Consider the following 21,699-nt stretch of genomic DNA (forward strand, 5'->3'; position numbering starts at 1 on the left):
AAACGTTATGTTTGGAGGCCAAAAATCAGTATGTAGTGACCTCGTGTGGACGCGAGTAAACTCTGCTGGAGTGGGAATTTAAGCGACCCGCCCACAAAGTTGACGCGCATTTATGTGACCCAATCACACGTATTTTTTACTCCTCAACTATGATTGACTTAGAATACAGCCAATGGGAGCGCTGCGTTTTCATTTCCGGGAAGCGCTATAAACTTAAGGCCTAACCACACGATTCGTGAGTTCCGACGTTCAGTACCAACATCTTAAGGTAAATGAAGTTTTATTTACGTTTGAATTTTCATATTTCGTTGTAAGCTACGATAATTAGTGGTACAGTTTGTCTTTCGTTTCCCCCGTTTAACATGTTTTCTCAGACGCCATTCTAGAAATAAAACAGCAGAAATAAGACAGTGGTGGAGACCTCGCGTTTCTCTAGCCGTGCAGCGTACACGGTCCAAAGCCAAACATGAAAACTAAACCGATTTATGAATAAATATCGCTATATTGAATGGCGTCATACATATCGTGCGATTTCGTAGTTATGCATAATCTTAATACAATGAATGTATGATCAGTGTTAGGCTCCTTTAGGTCAGAATAGCGATTTAGATGAGAAAGTGTGAATGGCGGCTCTTTTGTCTGGGCACGCTGAGCGGGATGCGAGCAGCTAAATCTGGGCACATTTTAAATGGCATGTACATGCATACCAGCTGGTATTAGCCTTAGGTATGGTTTACACCTTTCAGCCGTTCAGGTTTTCGTCCTGCTATCATTTCGTATCGCTGAATGGAGAATAATATTTGTATAAAGTGATAAATAAATGCAATGTAAAGGGGGTGGATAGTGCTAGATTGCCCCCACTTGTTTTTGGCTGTGAATCAAAACTTAGTGAACTGTCTAGCTGGACAGCATTTAGCAAGACAGCGTTTTCGTTTCTTATTTAAAAAAAAAAAAATATATATATATATATATATATATATATATATATATATATATATATATATATATATGCTTATTGATTTTCTTGTTCTTCTTCTTCTAGACATACCAATGTATCCCATTCTCCTATTATGGTAGAAAATATTAATGCATTGGTCTTTGTCAGTAACCCAAGTAATACGTCTTTGCCAGTGACGTGACGCATTTTTTGTGTCTGGAACTTAAGTTATTAAAAAATGCAAAACAATTACTTGAATGCACATTTACTATGATGAACGTGTCTTTCTCTGTTCAAAGTCATTATACAGTTATTTCTGGGGCTTAAAGTAAAAAAAAAAGAAATTGGTGTAACCGTCCACATTTTAGAAATAATACAATTAAAGTCTCTTTTAAAGCTGAACATTTTGAAAAAAGAATGTTGATAAGATGCTGGCATGAGTAGTTTGATTTTTCGAAATCAATTTTAATGTTAATGAATACATTGTGCACACTTGTGTGTATTTAAAGGGATAGTTTACCCAAAAATTAAATTTCCCTCATCTGCTCACCCACATGCCATCCCAGATGTGTATACAGTTGTGCTCAAAAGTTTGCGTACCCTTGGAGAATTTGTAATGTATGTACCATTTTTAAAGAAAACATGAGTGAGCAGGCAAAACACATTTCATTTCTTTCAAGTCAATAAACCATTTGGTAGAAAACGCTACAGATGTTTTTTAAAAATGTTTGAAATCGAGAGAGAAATGTTACATTTCTATGAACTTGATGTTTAAAACTAGATTTTCTTTTTTCTTGGGCAACCTTAGTTTGTCAACAACCCATTTACATCTAGGTAGTTGGCAGACAGTGAAATGATATCTTGGCTTCTCTTGACATTGTTATCCCTCGCTTGTTACACCAAAAGTAATAATGGCTGAAAACGATGTTGACAACGAACTGTTGGACTACGAGGAGGATGAGGAGCCACAGACGGTCGCAGACAGTGCCGTTCCAGCCAGCAAGAAGGAGGTTAAAGGCTCCTACGTCTCCATTCACAGCTCCGGCTTCCGTGATTTCCTGCTGAAACCAGAGCTGCTCCGTGCCATCGTTGACTGTGGCTTCGAACATCCTTCTGAGGGTGAGGATTTATTAGGTGTAATGGTTTAGAGAATATGCTGCCATGTGTTGCATTTAAAATATTCAGTTAATCCATTATATATGAATCACGTATTTCTTTAAAATGGCTTTGATTTAAAAGGTATGATTGACCTAGACCATTTGATTTAGTGTGTTTAACAAATATATACCACAACTCAATGTCATAGTGTTTCTCGAATCTGCTTTAAAATCAGACCTTATACTTGGCACAAAAAAAAATAAAAAAATATTTGATTTTATGAACATGTTTTTGGTCTTGATTTCATGACTGTGTATGTATATTTCCTCAGTCCAACATGAATGCATTCCACAAGCCATCCTGGGCATGGACATCCTGTGCCAGGCAAAGTCTGGTATGGGAAAAACTGCAGTATTTGTGCTTGCCACTCTCCAACAGATTGAGCCAGTAGATGGGCAGGTGCGTGTAGTAATCTAGACAATACACTTTCAAACTCACTCATATTGTTTTGTCATTTGGAACACTCTTTAAACCAGTGATTTATATCAAGTTTTGCGAAAGGGGGAAAATGCACACATCCAATACTTCTACAACAGGTGCCGGATCAAGGCAAAAAGCATTGAAATAAAACTGAAGTAGATCCGCACACTTTTACTTTTCCCTTTTATTAATTAAGAAACAACAGCAATGTTTCGATCTGAATGATCTTCATCAGGCCTGACGGAGATCATTCGGATCGAAACGTTGCTGTTGTTTTTAAAATAATATCAGGCCTGACGGAGATCATTCAGATCGAAATTTTGCTGTTGTTTTTAGATGAATGTAAGGGTATAGTAAAACAGTGTGCAGATCTACTTCAGTTATATTTTAGGTTTTGTCAAGGAAATTTGGGAGTAGTAAGAGCTTTGCTAGATTAGATGATATGGAACTTCTTGTCCCCAAAGATTCTGGGTTGAGGCACTTACAGAGGAAGTGAATGGGGCCAATTTGTAAACATTAAAATATTTAGAGTTTCAAAAATATAGCTTACAAGATGTAAACAATATGCATTGTTAACATGATTTTTGTGTGATAAATTCACTTCCTAACATTTTCTGTGTAAAGTTATTTCTAATTTTACAACTTTGTTGCCATGACAAAGTAGACCCTAAAACAACTGTAAAAACTGCAAATTATTATTATAATTATTATTATTATTTTAACTTTAAAGCTCAAATAATGCATTTTAACAGAAGAATTAATGCAAGTGCTTTCATAAAATTATAAGCTTCACATTTCTGCCTTTTTAAACCCTTCAAAAATTGGCCCCATTCACTGCCATTGTAAGTGCTTTTAAAGAAAAGGAGGTAAGTCAATTTGTTTCTCGTGGTAATTAACATTATGCCACAAATGCTGTCAATTAAGCTTAGCTTGTTTTGAATCTGGAATATTCCTGTTTAAGGGTTTTCATTTACAAGCACAAACAGCTGTTGGCTATGACTCATCTTTATGTAGGTCCATGCAGCTTTTTCTAATCCTGTTGCTGACTGTTACCCTGAATGCAGATAGGACTAGTATTTGCCCTTGCTGTTGTTAGTGATGGGGAAAGTCAACCATTCTCTTCTCAACAGGTCTCTGTGTTAGTTATGTGCCACACACGTGAACTGGCTTTCCAGATCAGTAAAGAGTACGAGCGCTTCTCCAAATACATGTCCAATGTTAAGTGCGCTGTCTTCTTCGGTGGCTTATCCATAAAGAAGGATGAGGAAGTTTTGAAGAAGAACTGCCCTCACATCGTGGTGGGAACACCAGGGAGGATCCTTGCTCTCATTCGCAACAAAACCCTCAACCTCAAAAATGTCAAACACTTTGTTTTGGATGAGTGTGACAAGATGCTGGAGCAGCTAGGTGGGTTTCATTTGGTTTTCAGGTTGCTTTATGGTTTGGAGGTGTCTGTCATGTTGCTCAAGAGAAATACAAAATTTTTGTATCGAGCTGGTTAACTGAAAATTACTTTTGCTTTCGTGTGATGCTGCATTAGGGCTGGGCGACGTATCTAATATTAATGATATAATTGATATAATAATGATATAATATAATCGTGATTATCGCAATGATTTTAATGTGCTTTTGTTTCATAAAGAGCGCATCAGTAGTCTTAATTTCACGATCTTTCAGGGCTGCGCAATTAATCAAAATAACATCAAAATGGTGAGTTGTTCATATGTGATTATTAATCCACAGAAGGCTTTGATTTAAAGACAGATAAATGTCTGTGTGTGATTCAGAACAAACCAGTGACGCGCTGAACTGTGTGCACGCGCATTGCGGCGCTCTTACATCAGTTCACGTGCATTGTGAAATCAAAGTAATGCAAATTCAAGCGGTCGCGCATTTCCAAACATTAGTAACAGTTACAAGTTATTATACAAATCTACAAACGCGGCATTGTATAACAGAAAAGGAGATGATTACAGCCTTTCAGGAAATTCAGAACATTGTAAACTGTCAAATACAAATTGCCTTTTCTGTTTCACAGTGGGAGAATTCCAATCAAAAATGATCATCCCTATGCCTTACTCACTATGAAAGACAGAGCTCTTGATGTGAGCACTCTGAAGGGAGCATGGCATCACAGTTTAAATGTAGCCTTCACTAAAAGTCTTGTGAAAAGGCCCTTTGTGAAATAATTAACTTTCTTTCTTTTGTTTGGAACAACCTTTCGAGTGGTGTCCCCTTTCCGAAGTGCCCTTCAAGGGTGCATAAGTGCTAAAGCTTCTTGTGAATTTGAAGTAAATACCACAGCACTTTCGTGTCAAAATAAAAGCCCCAGGTGGAGGTGAAGTAAACAGGACAGAAATGTATTTTGTATAACGCAAGTCTAATATTCAGAATAATAATGATAATTCGGCATAATATTATAATAATAAAACCTGACATGTCCCACAGTAATAATTTAGTACTATGCAATGTTCAACTGGGGTTTCAAAAATAAGTCAGTGCAGTAGCTTTGCACTCCTTGTTCATTCACAAAAATGTATTGGTAAAAACATTTGAAGGATATTTTAAATAATGCTTTTTATTAAGCTACTATGTATCATTTTAAATGAAATATAAAGTTCATATCACTGAGATTTATTGAATTTCATTCTCCCTCATGTTTATTTAATGAAAAACAAATTATTTTTAAATAGATTTTTATTTAATGTCTTTATTGAATCGACTTGGCTGCAATTGCTGTTTGGATGAAATGATGGTTCCTCTGATTAAAAAAAGAACAACTTTTGAGCCATTTTAGAGCAAATACATAATTATTGAGATGTATTGAATATCATCACTAGGCTGAAAAATATTGAGATATAATTTAAGACATATCGCCCAGCCCTATGCTGCATCCATGCAGATAAGTGACATTATTAGTCCAAGGTGATCTTCTACTGATACTGTAGAAAGACTGGTATCGTAACCTTCAAGTTTAGTACAGATTTTGTACCAAAGTACCAGTACTTTTGCAATTCTTACTAATTTATCATTCAAACAAGCCCTACACAGGCCATTTTTATTAGAGAGTTATTGATGTAGGTGATTCTTTTAAATATTCAGTGCAAGCCTGTTGAATTCCATGAACATATTCAATGAAAATATTGAATGTATGCTAGAAGTCTAACTGTGTGTGTGTGTGTGTGTTAGATATGAGGCGGGATGTCCAGGATATCTTCAGACTGACTCCTCATGAGAAGCAGTGCATGATGTTCAGCGCCACACTGAGCAAAGAGATCAGACCAGTCTGTCGCAAGTTCATGCAAGATGTGAGTACCCCTGCTGTTCTTTCTGTCATTTATAAAACATTGTGGGCTCTATTTTCATGACCACGCTATGTGCAGCAACAACTGCACTACGTGTTATCCAATTTTCGTGCCAGCGCAAAACACAAGTGGGTGGGAGTGTTTGCGCTATCTGTGGGTGTATGTGCACAAACTGTGCATGTATTGTATGTTAATGAAATGGCATAAAGCGCAATTTGCTATTTTCCTGGGAAATAAGTAATTGCGCTAAGACACTGAGAACCATGTCTCATCTCGGCGCAAAGTCTAAAATCAGTTCCTGAATTTGCAGTTTGGGGATTCCATCAGCAGATGATTATCAAAGAGCTATCGATCACTTAATATTAGTAATGATTATTGAGTCAGTGGTAATAATGATAATAATAATAATAAAGTTTATTTTGTATAGCCTCTAAGCACAAAGATGCTGTACAGAAATTAAATGAAGCATTAAACAGAGAAACGTATAACAAATATACATTACAAAACAATGGACAATGGGAAAGAAGCACAGGCCCTGTCCTAATATCCACACTTGCGGTTTTTGACTTGCCTAATTACCCACTTGTCTTACATATTTTTCGGTGTTTGGCCACCGTGTGCAAGCAGACCTGAAGACTACGTGTATGTGTATGACTTTTGTTTGCACGTTGGGACACTCGTAGACTTGATGTTGGTCGCGGTGTGTGTGAATGTGTGTGTGTGTGTGTATGTATATGTGTATATATATAATTTATGAGACCTATTTAAAATACTTAATCTATTCCAAATCTGAATTCCACTGAAAAGGGGCATTTATCTGCGACGTGCTCGCCTTGCATTATGATCATTGTACATTAAATATAGAACATGACACGCATTCACTGAATCAAAGTTAGCGAATATTTAACAGGCATATTTATTGAAAACAATTGAATAGTGCAGGACCAACAGAGCAACCCAGGCTGTTCTTAACGGAATTCACCACGTAAAAGTTAACTTATTAATTACTTAACATATTAATACAGTAAGGAGATTGTTGAAAATAATTAACAGGTAGACTAAGCCAAATCTACAAGAGAAAAGAAAGTGCCCTGAAAAGTTGCGACTTATTCACAATGTGCAGTCGTGAATTGATCTAATATGACAGCTGTTCTGTAAAGAATGTTAACTAATAACAGTTACGATGTAAAACAAAAAAAATGTAGCCATAGGATAGAAAAATAGGCCTGCAATGTAGCCTACAATAAACCTTATGTATTCTAAACATGACGTGCACACAGAATAAAAGATAGTTTAACCTGTTATTAGGGTTGCAGCGGTATACCGGTTTCGCGGTATACCACGGTATGAAAATTGACGGTTATCATACTTTGTACATTTGCTTATCTACGGTATTGAGAAAACAAATGCAGCCGGACTGAGAATCTCACCTGTGCGTGCACATATCCTTTCCTCCTCGTCTGCCTGTCAGACTCGTCAACTTGCGCCACACACGTGCAGCAGAGAAAATGTCAGAAGCGAAGCGAGGGGGTCTGACATAAGTGAGTATGTGTGAGTTAAAGCAGTGTTTCTCAACTGGTGGTTTGCAGGTCTGTTTGGACTGGGTCGTGGACAGCAGGGAAAGAACAATGCCATGGTTCTCCCATTGAAGATATTTTGGCAGATTTAATGAATCTCGCAATCAGCTAAAAGCTTCTCATCTGCACTTTCACACGAGTGTAACGAGCTCGCGATCATGATCTCTGGCGCGCGCGTGCAACAACCAGGCTTCCCTCGATATTGCAGAGCGCAGACCTCAAAACTGATGTGACCAATTTCAATTCAAGTGAGACTTTTCTAGTTTAAAGCATTACAAAGGAAGTCAAGTCGAACCTCTCAAACAGTAGGCAGCCCTGACATGCCAAACAGCACTGAGGAGGAAAAGAGCAACACTGTTATGCGCTAATTTTTTTTTATTACATACATAATTATCTTTACAAAATTGATTCACGATAAAAATAACTTATTTTGAATTTTTTTTTTATAGTTTCGTATGAAATAATCTAAAGGTAGAATTTATTAGACCTCATTTTATATCAACAGTGGCAGTTGTAGTTAAAGTTTCAAGATGTGTTTCAGCTAGTACTTATTTTTTCATAAATAATATAATTTGTTATTATTATTATTATTATTACTGTTATTCAAGACTAGCTACACTGACCGAACCATGGTAATGAGGAGCCTTTCCTCCTGTGTAATATGTATTTTCTGTTTGAAATTAGGAAATCAACAGGATAATAATGGGATCATATAAGTAAATATGCTTTTACATTTTTAAAAGCGGGGAGAGAAAGCTTTCTGTCGCTTTTGTTGTTGACATCAACAACAAAAATGTCACTTGATGCATGTCCTTGTACTTGAAAACCATGAATAAAACTATGCAACATAAAAGGAAATGTGACCCAGGATACATTAAATACAGGTTACATTTTAACTCTGGTGGGTTGCCACTTGATTTCCAATGTGAAATCTGGGTCCTGAAGCAAAACCAGTTGAGAACCACTGAGTTAAAGGTACAGCTGTCGCGCACCTACAGTATATGTTAATTGTCAATAATCATAGGACATTACTTTAAAAGCTCACACAGCTGGTGTTATTTTTCATTTAGTAGTTAATTTAACATGCTATGCTAACATGTAAACTAACATGCTTTAGTTATATAACATGTTATAGGTGCATGCTATTTCTTCATGTTTATTATAATTCTGTTAGTTATTTTATTTTCAAAAGGGAGACATTTTTTTTTTACACACACTTCAATAATAAAACAAATGGTTTCAAGTTTAAATTATAATCGTTTGTTCAACCAAAAAAAAAAAAAAAAACCTCCTTTAAGGGTCATTGTAACTAATAATAATTGTGTAATACCGTATACCGTGAAACCATATTTTCTGAGACTGTTATCGTACCGTGAAAATCTCATACCGTTGCAACCCTACCCGTTATGCAGTCGGCACCTCGTGAAATTTTTTTTTTTCTAGGCTACTTAAAAGCATAAATTGTTTGAGCAAAATTAACACGTCGACATGGTCAGGTGAAAGACTGCACTTAATTCACCTGAAGCGGCTATCCTGCGCTTGAAAAAGCTTGCACAGCAGAAAAATAACGTACAGGCATGCACAGATGTAACGAAGACTCAAATGTGAAAACATGCTTAGGGACTTACAAATGTTTGGAAATCCGATTCCCGCACCACCACCGAAGTGATTTCATAACTACTTTGCTGAGTTTGCTTGTCTAGCGCCGCGAGTGAGAAAGGGAAGCACGTGCAGTCTGAGGTGAAATTAAACTTTGTATCTGCTCCAGATATCATCTTTATAAAATAATATTTGTATTATTAATTCGATTTAAAATGTGTAACATTTATATGATTTAAGCACAGCCTATGTAAGCCAAAAGTAAATGTGTAAAAATCTAGTCGACAAGTCTCGCACATGCCTAGTAGCGACAGCTGTTTTTGTAGTTTTGCTTTCAGAAGACTGATTGTTGTTGGTTGTGGAGACTGTTATAGCCTACTTAAAACAATACACTGAATAGTTTACCCATCTTTTCATTTATCATTACACTACTGGTTGTAAGTTTGTAAGTACATTTTTTTTTTTACTTTTGATTTTCAGTACTTTGCACGTTAATACGTTTAACTGTAAAATTGCGTCATCCATAAATGCTGTAAAATATGGAAGCCATTTCTTTCTACTATGTTCCTTGGTACACTGCAAAAACTTAAATTAATTCTACAAACCTGTGTGATCCATTAGTAGCTATTAAGTACCACAAACCATTTAAATTATATGCTTTGGCTTTTCATTTATATACAGTTGAAGTCAGAACACATACACTTTTACATACACCTTAGCCCAATACATTCAAACTCAGTTTTTCACAATTCCTGACATTTAGTCCTAGAAAACATTGTCTTGGGTCAGTTGGGATCACCTACTTTAAGAATGTGAAATGAACGAATATACTAGAGAGAATGATTTTTCAGCTTTTATTTCTTTCATCACATTCCCAGTGGGTCAGAAGTTTACATACACTTTGTTAGTATTTGGTAGCGTTGCCTTTAAATTGTTTAACCTGGTTCAAATGTTTTGGGTAGCCTTCTACAAGCTTTTTGCTTGCTGCAATTTTGGCCCATTCCTCCAGACAGAACTGGTGTAACTGAGTCAGGTTTGGAGGCCTCATTGCTTGCACATGCTTTTTCGGTTCTGCCCACAAATTTTCTGTTGGATTGAGGTCAGGGCTTTGTGATGGCCACTCCAATACCTTGACTTTGTTGTCCTTAAGCCATTTTGCCACAACTTTGGAGGTATGCTTGGGGGTCATTGTCCATTTTGAAGACCCATTTGCAACCGAGCTTTAACTTCATGGCTGAAGTCTTGATGTTGCTTCAATATATCCAGATAATTTTCCTTCCTCATGATACCATCTAAACTCAGCAAAAAAAATAAACGTCTTCTCACTTTCAACTGCTTTTATTTTCAGCAAACTTAACATGTGTAAATATTTGTATGAACATAAAAAGATTCAACAACTAAGACATAAACTGAACAAGTTTCACAGACATGTGACTTAACAGAAATGGAATAATGTGTCCCTGAACAAAGCAGGGGGGTCAAAATCAAAAGTAACAGTCAGTATCTGGTGTGGTCACCAGCTGCATTAAGTACTGCAGTGCATCTCCTCCTCATGGACTGCACCAGATTTGCCAGTTTTTGCTGTGAGATGTTACCCCAATCTTCCACCAAGGCACTTGCAAGTTCCCGTACATTTCTGGGGGGAATGACCCTAGCCCTCACCCTCCGATCCAACAGGTCCCAGACGTGCTCAATGGGATTGAGATCCGGTCTCTTAGCTGGCCATGGCAGAACACTGACATTCCTGTCTTACAGGAAATCATGCACAGAACAAGCAGTATGGCTGGTGGCATTGTCATGCTGGTGGGTCATATGAGGATGAGCCTGCAGGAAGGGTACCACATGAGGGAGGAGGATGTCTTCCCTGTAACGCACAGCGTTGAGATTGCCTACAATGACAATAAGCTGAGGTCCGATGATGCTGTGACACACCGCCCCAGACCATTACGGACCCTCCACCTCCAAATCGATCCCGCTCCAGAGTACAGGCCTCGGTGTAACGCTCATTCCTTCGACGATAAACGTGAGTCCGACCATCACCCCTGCTGAGACCGAACCACGACTCATCAGTGAAGAGCACTTTTTGGCAGTCCTGTCTGGTCCACTGAAGGTTGGGTTTGTGCCCATAGGCAACGTTGTTGCCGGTGATGTCTGGTAAGGACCTGCCTTACAACAGGCCACAAACCCTATGTCCAGCCTCTCTCAGCCTATTGCAGACAGTATGAGCACTGATTGTGCGTTCCTGGTGAAACTCGGGCTGTTGTTGTTGCCATCCTGTACCTGTCCCGCAGGTGTGATATTTTGATGTACCAATTCTGTGCAGGCGTTGTTACACATGGTCTGCCACTGCGAGGACGACCAGCTTTTCCTCCTTGTCTCCCTGTAGCGCTGTCTTAGGCGTCTCACAGTATGGACATTGCGATTTATTGCCCTGGCCACATTTGCAGTCCTCATGTCTCCATGAAGCATGCCTAAGGCACATTCACGCAGATGAGCAGGGACCCTGGGCATCTTTCTTTTTGGTGTTTTTCAGAGTCAGTAGAAAGGTCTCTTTAGTGTCCTAAGTTTTTATAACTGTGACCTTAATTGCCTACCGTCTGTAAGTTGTTAGTGTCTTAACAACTGTTCCACATGTGCATGTTCATTAATTGTTTATGGTTCATTGAACAAGCATGGAAAACATTGTTTAAACCCTTTACAATAAAGATCTGTAAAGTTTTGGATTTTTCACAATTCTTTAAAATACAGTGTCCTGAAAAGGGGACTTTTTGCTGAGTTTTTGTAAAGTGCACCAGTCCCTCCTGCAGCAAAGCACCCCCTCAACATGATGCTGCCACCCCCATGCTTCATGGTTGGGATGGTGTTCTTTGGCTTGCAAGCCTCACCCTTTTTCCTTCAAACATAACGATGGTCATTATGGACAAAAAGTTCAATTTGTATCATCAGACTACATCCCACATCAAAATTTAATTGCAAGGTGATAGACCTATATTCATATTATTTCGAGTGCTTGTTTTAAAAAAAAAAAAGACACATCATTCTTATACAGTTGTTGTTTGAGCCATATTAATATTGTCATTATTTAATTAGCGTACAAATTAAGATTAGGCTATTTCTAGTCTATGACTGACATTGATTCTTCTAATTTTTTTCCCCCACTAACATTAATGTATGGGCCACAAGAGAAATAAGAAAATTAAGATGGTTGATATACCGTTATCAGCATATGTTGAGGTAGATTCTGCTGTTCCTGCGCTTTGCGGAGCTCTCGTCGTCTCTGCCAGCTGTGAGAGAATGCGCAGTTAATGCAGCGACAGATGCCAAAAGCTCAGTCAGTTTTTGCTTTCTCCTTCCGTAGTGAATAATTGACTGCCACATTCAAGTTATGGCCAAAGCAGTTTAGCCATGGCCGTTTGAGCCCTCGTATGGCCGCAACAATATTGGCCCCGTTGTCAGTAGTGATGCATGAAATTTTACTCTTCTATGTCCCGATCATGCATGACCTCTGTCAGCCCCTCAGCCAGTACCTCTGTGTGTGGTTCTTTGGGATGAATGTTGTTTTGAGACATTTTGCCTCCAGTTTCCAGTCCTATAATATGTGATATCCACGGGCTCGACTTTTGCATCTGGTTTAAAACCAAGATATTGCCAAATAGGTGACGTGACATTTTTCTTTATCACCAGCTCCATCTTTGCTCGCAAAATGATGGACAACGATTCTTATTTTCCACGCGTCATTTCCCGTGATAATAAAAGTAAATTAAATAATAATGAGTAGATAAATGAGGAAATAAGTAAACTATTGCCCCGCCCCCCATGTGATAATTGACGATCTGACTATGGAGAAGATCGCCCAACACTTGGTGCCGCGTGCACTTAAATATCCAGACCGCAAGTGTGGGAGTTGGGACAGGGCAAAAGTAGTTGAGACAACTGCGAGCAGGACGAGAGCCAACAGTCCCAGAGAGACTGAGATCATACAACACATACATCGCGGTCCGGAGCAGGGGATGCATTTCATACAGTCCATTTACAAAACCACATTCTTATGAATAGGCTGTCTTCATTTATATCAACTTTACCTGACATGAAATAGAATATATAATAGGATGCCAATGGTGCAATAACCAGAGAAGAACCCCAGAATTATATTGCACTCGACCCAGCCCATTAGTGCTTTGCACGTTATGTTTCGCCAACCCACTTGTACCTCGACTTGGCGCATGCATGAAAATATCAAAACTTCATGGCCATGCCCACTGACTTTGCACGTATGACATATTGTATAGCGCTTCATTGAGGCATAGTGCTCTTTAAAATGGGGCCTTGTGTGCGCGCGCGTGCGTGCATGTTTCCGTTTGCAATAGAACTTGGTGTCAACACATTCACATCGCTCATTGTGTATACATCTTTCATGTGAACTCGAATCGGACAGCATTAAATTATTTTAACCTGGGGAGCCAATATATTCTTTATTGTAATGGTTTTCCTTTTCTCAGCCAATGGAGGTGTTCGTTGATGATGAGACAAAGCTCACCCTGCATGGTCTTCAGCAATACTATGTCAAACTGAAGGACAGCGAGAAGAACCGCAAACTCTTTGACCTACTTGACGTTCTTGAGTTCAACCAGGTAACTGTCATTTCAGCAATTTTTTTTGTCTTCTAGGTACATTCAACGGCCTTTTCTATCTTGTGTTCTAGCCCTTGTCAACTCCGTTTCTGTGAATTATAGGTGGTGATATTTGTGAAGTCTGTTCCACGCTGTGTGGCTCTGTCTCAGCTGCTGGTTGAACAGAATTTCCCAGCCATTGCAATCCACAGAGGCATGGCTCAGGAAGAGAGGTGAGACGGGCTTTTTGATCACATTATGTTGAAATTGCCAGCGGCCATATCACTCTAGCTCTAAACTGGTTGCCCACTAAAGCTAAGCAGGGTTGAGCCTGGTCAGTACCTGGATGGGAGACTTCCTGGGGAAAACTAAGGTTGCTGCTTGAAGAGGTATTAGGGAGGTCAGCAGGGAGTGCTCACCCTGTGGTCTGTGACGGGGACACTATACTGTAAAAAGGCACGTCCTTCGGATGAGACGTTAAACCGAGGTCCTAACTCTGGTCATTAAACATCCCAGGGCACTTCTCATAAAAAGAGTAGGGGTAAGTTCCCCCATGGTGTCTGAATAATCCCCATCTATAAATTGGCTATGTCACTCTACTCTAGTCCTCTCCACCAATAGCTGGTGAGTGGTGAACATTATGGCGTACAGTGGCTGCCGTTGCATCATCCAGGTGGATGCTGCACACTGGTGGTGGTTGGGGAGAGTCTCCTATTCACAGTGTAAATCACTTTGAGTGTAGTGTCAAATCGTTGTATAAATGTAATCATTCATTCAAATGCAGTGGCAAGAAAAAGTATGTTAACCCTTTGAAATACCCTTTTTGAATAAATTTGTCTTAATCTGGTTTTATCTTCATCTAAGTTACAATAATGAACACAATCTGGTTTAATAACACACTTTTGTGTTCTTGTACGTATTAAATACATTTAAACATTCACAGTGTAGGTTGGAAATAGTATGTGAACCCCTAGACTAAGGAAGAACAAAATATAATTAGAGTCAGAAGTTGGCAAACCTGGCATCCAATTAATAAAGCGAGATTGGAGGTGTGGGTTAGAGATACTTTGACTTATAAAAATCACTCAAACATATTGAGCTTGCTATTCACAAGAAGCATCTGCTGAAGTGGACCATGCCTCGCAAAAAAAGAGATCTCCGAAGACCTACAATCAAGAATGGTTGCTTTGATAAAGCTGGAAAAGGTAAGAGTTATCTCGAAGAGCTTAGATATTCTTCTGTCCACCGATGGAAAAAATTGTCTATAAATGGAGATTTAGTACTATGGCTACTCTCCCAAGAAGTGGCATTCCAGCCAAGGTGACTCGAAGGGCACACCGCAGAACGCTCAATGAGGTAAAAAAAAAAAAAAGAACACTAGAGTGACAGCTAAAGACTTGAAGGAATCATTGGAACTGGTTAATATCTCTGTTCATGAGTCCACTTTACGGAATACATTAAACAGGCTTGATATCTATGGCAGGACACCACAAATGAAGCAGCTGCTTTCCAACAAAAACATTGCTGCACACCTGAAGTTTGCCAAAGACCACCTTGACACTCCACAACGCTCCTGGGAAAATGTTTTGTGGACTGAAGAAACTAAGGTTGAATTGTTTGGGAAGAACATGCAGTACTAAGTATGGCATAAAAAGGGCACTGCATACCAACATGAAAATGGTAGTTCGGTAGAGGGAGCATCATGATTTGGGGCTGCTATGCTGCTTCGGGGCCTGGACCGCTTGCCGTTATCGAGGGGAAAATGAATTCCCAAGTTTATCAAGATATCCTACAGGAAAATGTCAGGGTGGCTGTGCTCCAGCTGAAACTCAGTAGAATTTGGATGATGCAACAGGTCAATGATCCTAAACATCGAAGTAAATCCACCACAGAATGGCTTCAAAATGGAAAATCCACCTTTTGGCGTGGCCTAGTGAGAGCTCATACTTAAACCCAATAGAGATGCTGTGGAATGACCTCAAGAGAGCCAAACATCCTAAGAATTTGAAACGCTGAAGTAGTTCTTTAAGGAAGAATGGTCAAATTCTTTCTAAACATTGTGCAGGTCTAATCCATAGCTACAGGAAAAGCTTGGTTGAGGTTATTGCTGCCAAAGGAGGATCGACCAGTTGTTAACCCTCTGGGGTCTGCGGGTGTTTTGGGCCCTGGATAAGTTTTGACATGCCTTGACATTTGTGCTTTTTTTCAGTTGCTTAAAAACATATTAATGGCTAAAGTCTGATAACACTGTATTCAGCACAAACTGGGCTACAATAATATGTAAGCAACACGTATGTACATGTTTGTATTTTTGAGAAAATAACGTTTATGCATGGTTTTTGAAAAAACAAAAATTAAGTCACTGAAATAAGGCCGTATAACACATACTAAACATTTGTTCACAAGACTTTTGAGAACTGGATCTTGTAGCCTAGAGTTTTTGCTACAAAATTATGTGAAACCATCCTGATCACTCATTCATACAAAACAATATAGTCATTTAACTTTTGTAAGACACTTTTATTGTTAGGCCAGATGCGAGGAGGCGTGGATGATCATGAATATTGATGTGATTCACACCTCAGGAGACAAAGACCCCTCCCCTGAGAGAGAATGAATGTGAGGAGACTTAATGATTGAATGTATTGTTTGTAGCTTATTCACAAAATCAAGTTTAAGTTAAAAAGTAATCTGACAATCTACATTTTCTTTACATAAAGACGTAAAAAATTTAGACCTACACTACCGTTTAAAAGTTTTAGATCAGTAAGATTTTTAAATGGTTTTTAAAAGAAGTCTCTTCTGCTCACCAAGGCTGCATTTATTTGATCCAAAATACAGCAAAAACAGTGATATTGTGAAATATTTTTACATTTGAACTTTTCTATTTGAATATATTGTAAATGCCTGCTTTAGCTGAAACAACATGTAAATGTAACTAAAACTTGCCTATTAGGACACATTTCACATTTCAATACTCTGAATACTGGCTGGCAAGTCTGGAAGTAGTCCAACTAGTAAAATATGTACATGTTCATATAAAATAGCATGTCAACTAATGTAGGTTAAGACTTACTCATCCGAAATTGTATCCTCGTCTGGATCAAGTCGCTCTTCAAAATGCAAACGTTCATTGTCTGAGTCCTGCTCTTCTTCTGAGGAAAATGTGAACTCTTGTCACTATCCAAGACCATCTGTAGAGCTTCCTCACCTGTGTAGCATGCCATCTTCCAAATGCGCATGAACTTAATGCTTTTTAAGGCACTGTTGGGGGTGTTTACCATTTGCATTGATTGCCTCAGCACATTACCGTATGAATAGCGCCCTCTGCACGTGGGTGGGATCACATTAGTGATAATTGGTTGAGCCAGGAGAAACTGTACATCTCTTTAGTTTCATACAGCTTACATTGCAGGAGTATATTTGTTTTTAAATAAAATCAAATTTAAAGTAGACATTTTAAGCTTTCTGTAGACATATGTTTCATGTTTAAGTATTCGCTGAGTTTGTTCATTTTTGTGACATGTTTCAGAAAGATGATCACGGAGACAGAGACTGCTGAAAGCGCACCCTGTTTATTTTCTTTATTTTACAAAAGCACAAGGTTTTGTTGTTATTGAGTGTATACAAATAAAAGTAGACCCTTTATAGTCTCTATTGATGTCATACACTTATCTGTATGCCCAAAAATGACAATCCAGTATTTTAAGTCATTTCCGCTGTTATGAGGAAAAAAATCCAGCAGGATACGCTGGTGTGTCCATCGACCCCTGAGGGTTAAATACAAGGGTTCAGTTACTTTTTCCACATCACTGTGAATGTTTAATGGGATGTTCAGTAAAGACATGAAAGATTATAATTGTTTGTGTGTTGTTAGCTAAGCTTTAGCTAGCTTTAAGTTGTGACTTTGAAGATGAGATCACATTTTATAACCAATTAATGCAGAAAAACGGCTAATTCCAAAGGATTCACATACTTTCTTACCACTGTACATTTTAAGTGCTCAATGATTGTGCTCTTTTCCCATGAGTTGTATTTGCTGGGATAAGAAATGCAAAGATTTAAATTGGTATATTGGACAGAGGTAAAAGATGTGTAAAATACACCTGTTTCATTTCCACACTCATTTATTCACTTTCTCATTCTCTGTACCACAGATTGTCCCGGTATCAACAGTTTAAAGATTTTCAGCGGAGGATTCTGGTGGCGACTAATCTATTTGGTCGTGGGATGGACATTGAGCGTGTTAACATTGTTTTCAACTATGACATGCCTGAGGATTCAGACACATATCTGCACAGGGTACATATACATGCGTGCTGCACAACAGCATTGTACTTCGCATTTAAACAACTCTAATGACCAGAAATCGAAATGGCCTAATGTCTAAATTTTGTGCTTTTCTCACACACCTGGTTCAGCATGAGCTGTTTATGCCTTTTTGTTTGTTAGCCTTAATATTTCACAGCAGCAATGTGAGATTTTTATGTTTTTAAATTGAAATGTTTTTTGTTTTTTTGACTGAATTGTGCATCCCTAATTTAAAGTAAAACTTGACCACTTAAACTCAACCATCATTTTGTCCTCCCTTAGGTTGCTCGTGCTGGTAGGTTTGGCACAAAAGGATTGGCTGTTACCTTTGTATCAGATGAGACAGATGCAAAGACCCTTAATGATGTGCAGGACCGTTTTGAAGTCAACGTAGCTGAGTTGCCTGAGGAAATTGACATCTCTACATACAGTAAGATCATCTCATGTTTGGGGTTCATTTGAGATCTGCTTGGTTCAGAATACCTGCACTTATTGTGTATATTTGGGATAATTCTCAGTACTTTTTCTAAATGCTTTAATTTTATATACTAGTGTTGGGTTCGAGTCCACCTTAGTCGAGTCCGAGTCTTTAAGCAACTGAGTCCAAAAGGGGCCGAGTCGGACTTAAGACTGAGTCCATAACAGGCTGAGGCTGAGTCGAGTCTGAATCTGTTCAAGAATCTGAATTAAAATTGTACCTGTAAACTCAACATCAATATTTTAAGCTAATTTTAACCTTCACATCTAAGAAAAACAATTTGTCAATATAAATGCAAAAAACAAATGATTAGTATCCTGCTGAACAAATTTCAAAGTGGTTTCAGAAAGAAAGCATATGCTTTAAGTGTATGAACACAAAACTGTCCTTCAACACACTTCTTATTGCATTCTGCTGACATTTTCATTTATTTGTTGCTTTTTCCCTCCACTCAAACATACACCAAAGAAAGTGAAAGCTGCATTAGTCATTACAACAAGAGTTATTATAATTTCGAATTTTAATTTGGTTTTTATTTGTACTTCATTTTCAATTTGTCCATTTCAATTTAGTTTGGTTTGATCTAAAATTATGGGTAAAATTAAATGTATTTAATTAAATGTATGTGTTTAATACATGTGATAAAAGGTAATATTAAAACATTTAACAATGCCCATAAAATTAAATACAACAACATAAAAACAGAAAAGATCAGATACCATTTTTAAAAAAAAATATTTATATAGCTTATGTACTACACTTCACACTTTTCAGTCCTCCTGCTGTGTCCAGGTGTAGTCTACTTCCCTAAAGTCAAGATCAAACTCACCTTGGGCTGATGTTTCTTTTCACATCATATTTACTAAATATTAATAAATAATTTAGTATGGATAATAGGTGAATAAAGACTTCTCTCCTCTTTTGTGTTCATTGTATTTTCTGACTTTTTTGCCATTGAAACTCAAGTGCCAGATTTACAGGTAACACACAGAGGTTGCACTACAAATATGGTCCATTTCATCCATCGTATTATCTTAAATGTCCCTGATACGTAGTAAATTAGATTTCTTTTCTCGATATAATCAACATTTTCATTTAGAAATGACTTTGCGAAGTAAGCATGAGTCTGATAAAACTTGTGTTCTATTTAATAATTTGCAGAGTTGGGGAACGTACTTTTTTAAAGTGTATTTACGCTATTGATATTTCTGGATGAGAGGGGCAGAGCACGTCTGGCGAATGGCGATCTCTTTCCCGCACACACACACAGCACTGGCGAGAGAGTTAAAAAATACTTTGAAAGAGTGCGTGTTGCTGCTCTCAGCCAGAAAAATCATACGTAAGGACATATACACATGAAAACTGATGCGCAGTATCAAATACACAATGTATGATGGTACTATCTGTAGAGAGCGCATCAATATGAAGACAAAGCCAAATCCAGGACATTGAGGCAATTTTGAAATCCCAGCCGGATGCGCTTTTTTTTTTTTTTTTTTTCAGGTCTGAAAAAGAGGACTCGTCTAGGGAAAAGAGGACGTATGGTCGCCCTGTTACATTTTTTTTTTCTTCTTTTTTTCTTTTTTTGTTTTTCATTGCATCACAAATAACATGGACTCTGCCGTGCTCAGAAAAAAATCCCAAGTCCGAAAGGCTCGAGTCAGAGTAAAAATGCGTCCAAGTCCATTAAAATTGGACTTGTGACTCGAACTCGAGTAACCCAACTCTATTATATACCACAACTTGAAGAGTAAAAGCTTGTTTTCACCAATTGTTTTTTGATGTCATCACAGTATGTCTGCTAACGGTCTGTCTGTGTCTCTCTTTCTCATTCTTTTTCTTCTCTAGTTGAGCAGTCCAGATGAGCTGGGAATGTGCTGAAGTGATGGTGGCTGTTATCCAGCTCTCCCTACCTGTGTCTCAGTGTGGTTTCTGTGACAGCGGAAGAGAGAACCGCCTAGTTTTATTTTCATATGATCTTGCCCAAAAACCCCTCTTCTCCATTTGTGTAACTTTATTTTATTCCAGGGGATTGGTGGGGGAGTCCTTTTTTTATTTACTTCTGTTAATTGTGGTTGGTTGTTGGTTTGAGAATTAAAAACATTTTATACTAAAGTTCTCTGGCTCTATCTCTCTGCATAAAGGGTTTGCTGATTGGCCAGTTCTCCATCCTTGCTCCTTATTGGAGAAAGAAAGTCACAATAGCTTGGAACTCAACAACCTCCTTCAAACGGGGCCATGTTAAAAGAAAAATAATATTTTAAGTATGACTACACACAGAAGCTTCTTCATAATGTATGTGTTTGGTAGCCAAATGATTTAATGAACAGGAGACTTTACTAGCTTCTTTACTATGAGCTTGTCTCTATTAGGCAAAACAAGTATTGCATGTAATAGGACTACCAGTCCTGGTAATTGTCATTTACATGTATGCTATGCATTATCACTTTCAGAAGAAAGCATGTTCTAAAAACACTGAAGCTGAATTAATACACATTTCTGGAGTTCAAACCAGTAGTCCTCATGTTACCAGCTTGGATCCTAAACTGCTAAGGATCTGACATAGCTTTTTTTTTTTTTTTTTTTTTTTTTTTGTGGCATACTTGTCCAAATACCCAAAGTGGATTGCAATAATTTGTCATACTTTTTTCAATATTACAAGTTAAAAATTATGAGAAATAAAAGAACTGTCAAATAAAATCCATCCTATAGTACTATGCAAAAGTTTTAGGCACTTGTGAAAAATGTTGCATAGTGATTTCTTCAAAAAAGAATGACAAATAGTTTTCAGTTATCAATTAACATCAAAGTCCAGTAAACAATAAAAAGCTAAATCAATATTTGGTGTGGCCACCTTTCTTGGTTGTTGGTAGATAGGATGTTCCAAGCTTCTTGGAGAATTCACCACAGTTCTTCTATCTATTTAGGCTGTCTCAATTGCTTCTGTCTCTTTATGTAATCTCAGACTGACACGATGTTCAGTGGGGGACTTTGTGGGGGCCATGCCATCTGTTGCAGGGCTCCCTGTTCTTCTAATCTAATCTTTTCTATTTGCAAAAGTAATGTTTGGGAGTCTAAAATGTATTTTTCCTATTGACACACTAAAGCTGAAGATACAAATAACCATCTTAAGACAAATGTTTTTGTGAAACATCTTAAGTGCCTAAAACTTTTGCACTACTGTATATGTATAAAATATATTTGCTAGCTGTAGATAAAGAGGCAAAATTATTGTACCTAATTTACTCACCAAAAACTAATAATGGTGGATCACAAAAATCAAAAACCAAAGAAAATTGGTATT

The 21,699-nt window shown here is 37.9% G+C and overlaps 1 protein-coding gene across 1 annotated transcript; it reads left to right on the top strand.

Annotated features, from left to right (window-relative positions):
- Window positions 1-157: 157 nt before the first annotated feature.
- LOC127443614 (ATP-dependent RNA helicase DDX39A-like) lies at window positions 158-20,510 on the top strand. The gene is made up of 10 exons (XM_051702308.1): window positions 158-268; window positions 1,844-2,056; window positions 2,367-2,494; window positions 3,646-3,922; window positions 5,705-5,823; window positions 13,496-13,627; window positions 13,730-13,839; window positions 17,764-17,908; window positions 18,200-18,347; window positions 20,244-20,510. Exons 2-10 carry the CDS (start codon window positions 1,849-1,851, stop codon window positions 20,258-20,260), a joined length of 1,284 nt encoding a protein of 427 aa, XP_051558268.1. The 5' UTR covers window positions 158-268; window positions 1,844-1,848; the 3' UTR covers window positions 20,261-20,510.
- The last annotated feature ends 1,189 nt before the right edge of the window (window positions 20,511-21,699 follow it).

This window comes from Myxocyprinus asiaticus, chromosome 7 (assembly GCF_019703515.2).
Source record: "Myxocyprinus asiaticus isolate MX2 ecotype Aquarium Trade chromosome 7, UBuf_Myxa_2, whole genome shotgun sequence".
Classification (NCBI taxonomy): Eukaryota; Metazoa; Chordata; class Actinopteri; order Cypriniformes; family Catostomidae; genus Myxocyprinus; species Myxocyprinus asiaticus.

What these genes read in the sequence shown, in the direction of transcription:
- LOC127443614 (XM_051702308.1), top strand. Translation starts at nt 1,849, where the DNA reads ATGGCTGAAAACGATGTTGACAACGAACTGTTGGACTACGAGGAGGAT. An exon ending in GTCGCAAGTTCATGCAAGAT is followed by an intron (nt 5,824 to 13,495) that starts GTGAGTACCCCT and finishes TCCTTTTCTCAG; the next exon opens with CCAATGGAGGTGTTCGTTGA. An exon ending in ACGTTCTTGAGTTCAACCAG is followed by an intron (nt 13,628 to 13,729) that starts GTAACTGTCATT and finishes TGTGAATTATAG; the next exon opens with GTGGTGATATTTGTGAAGTC.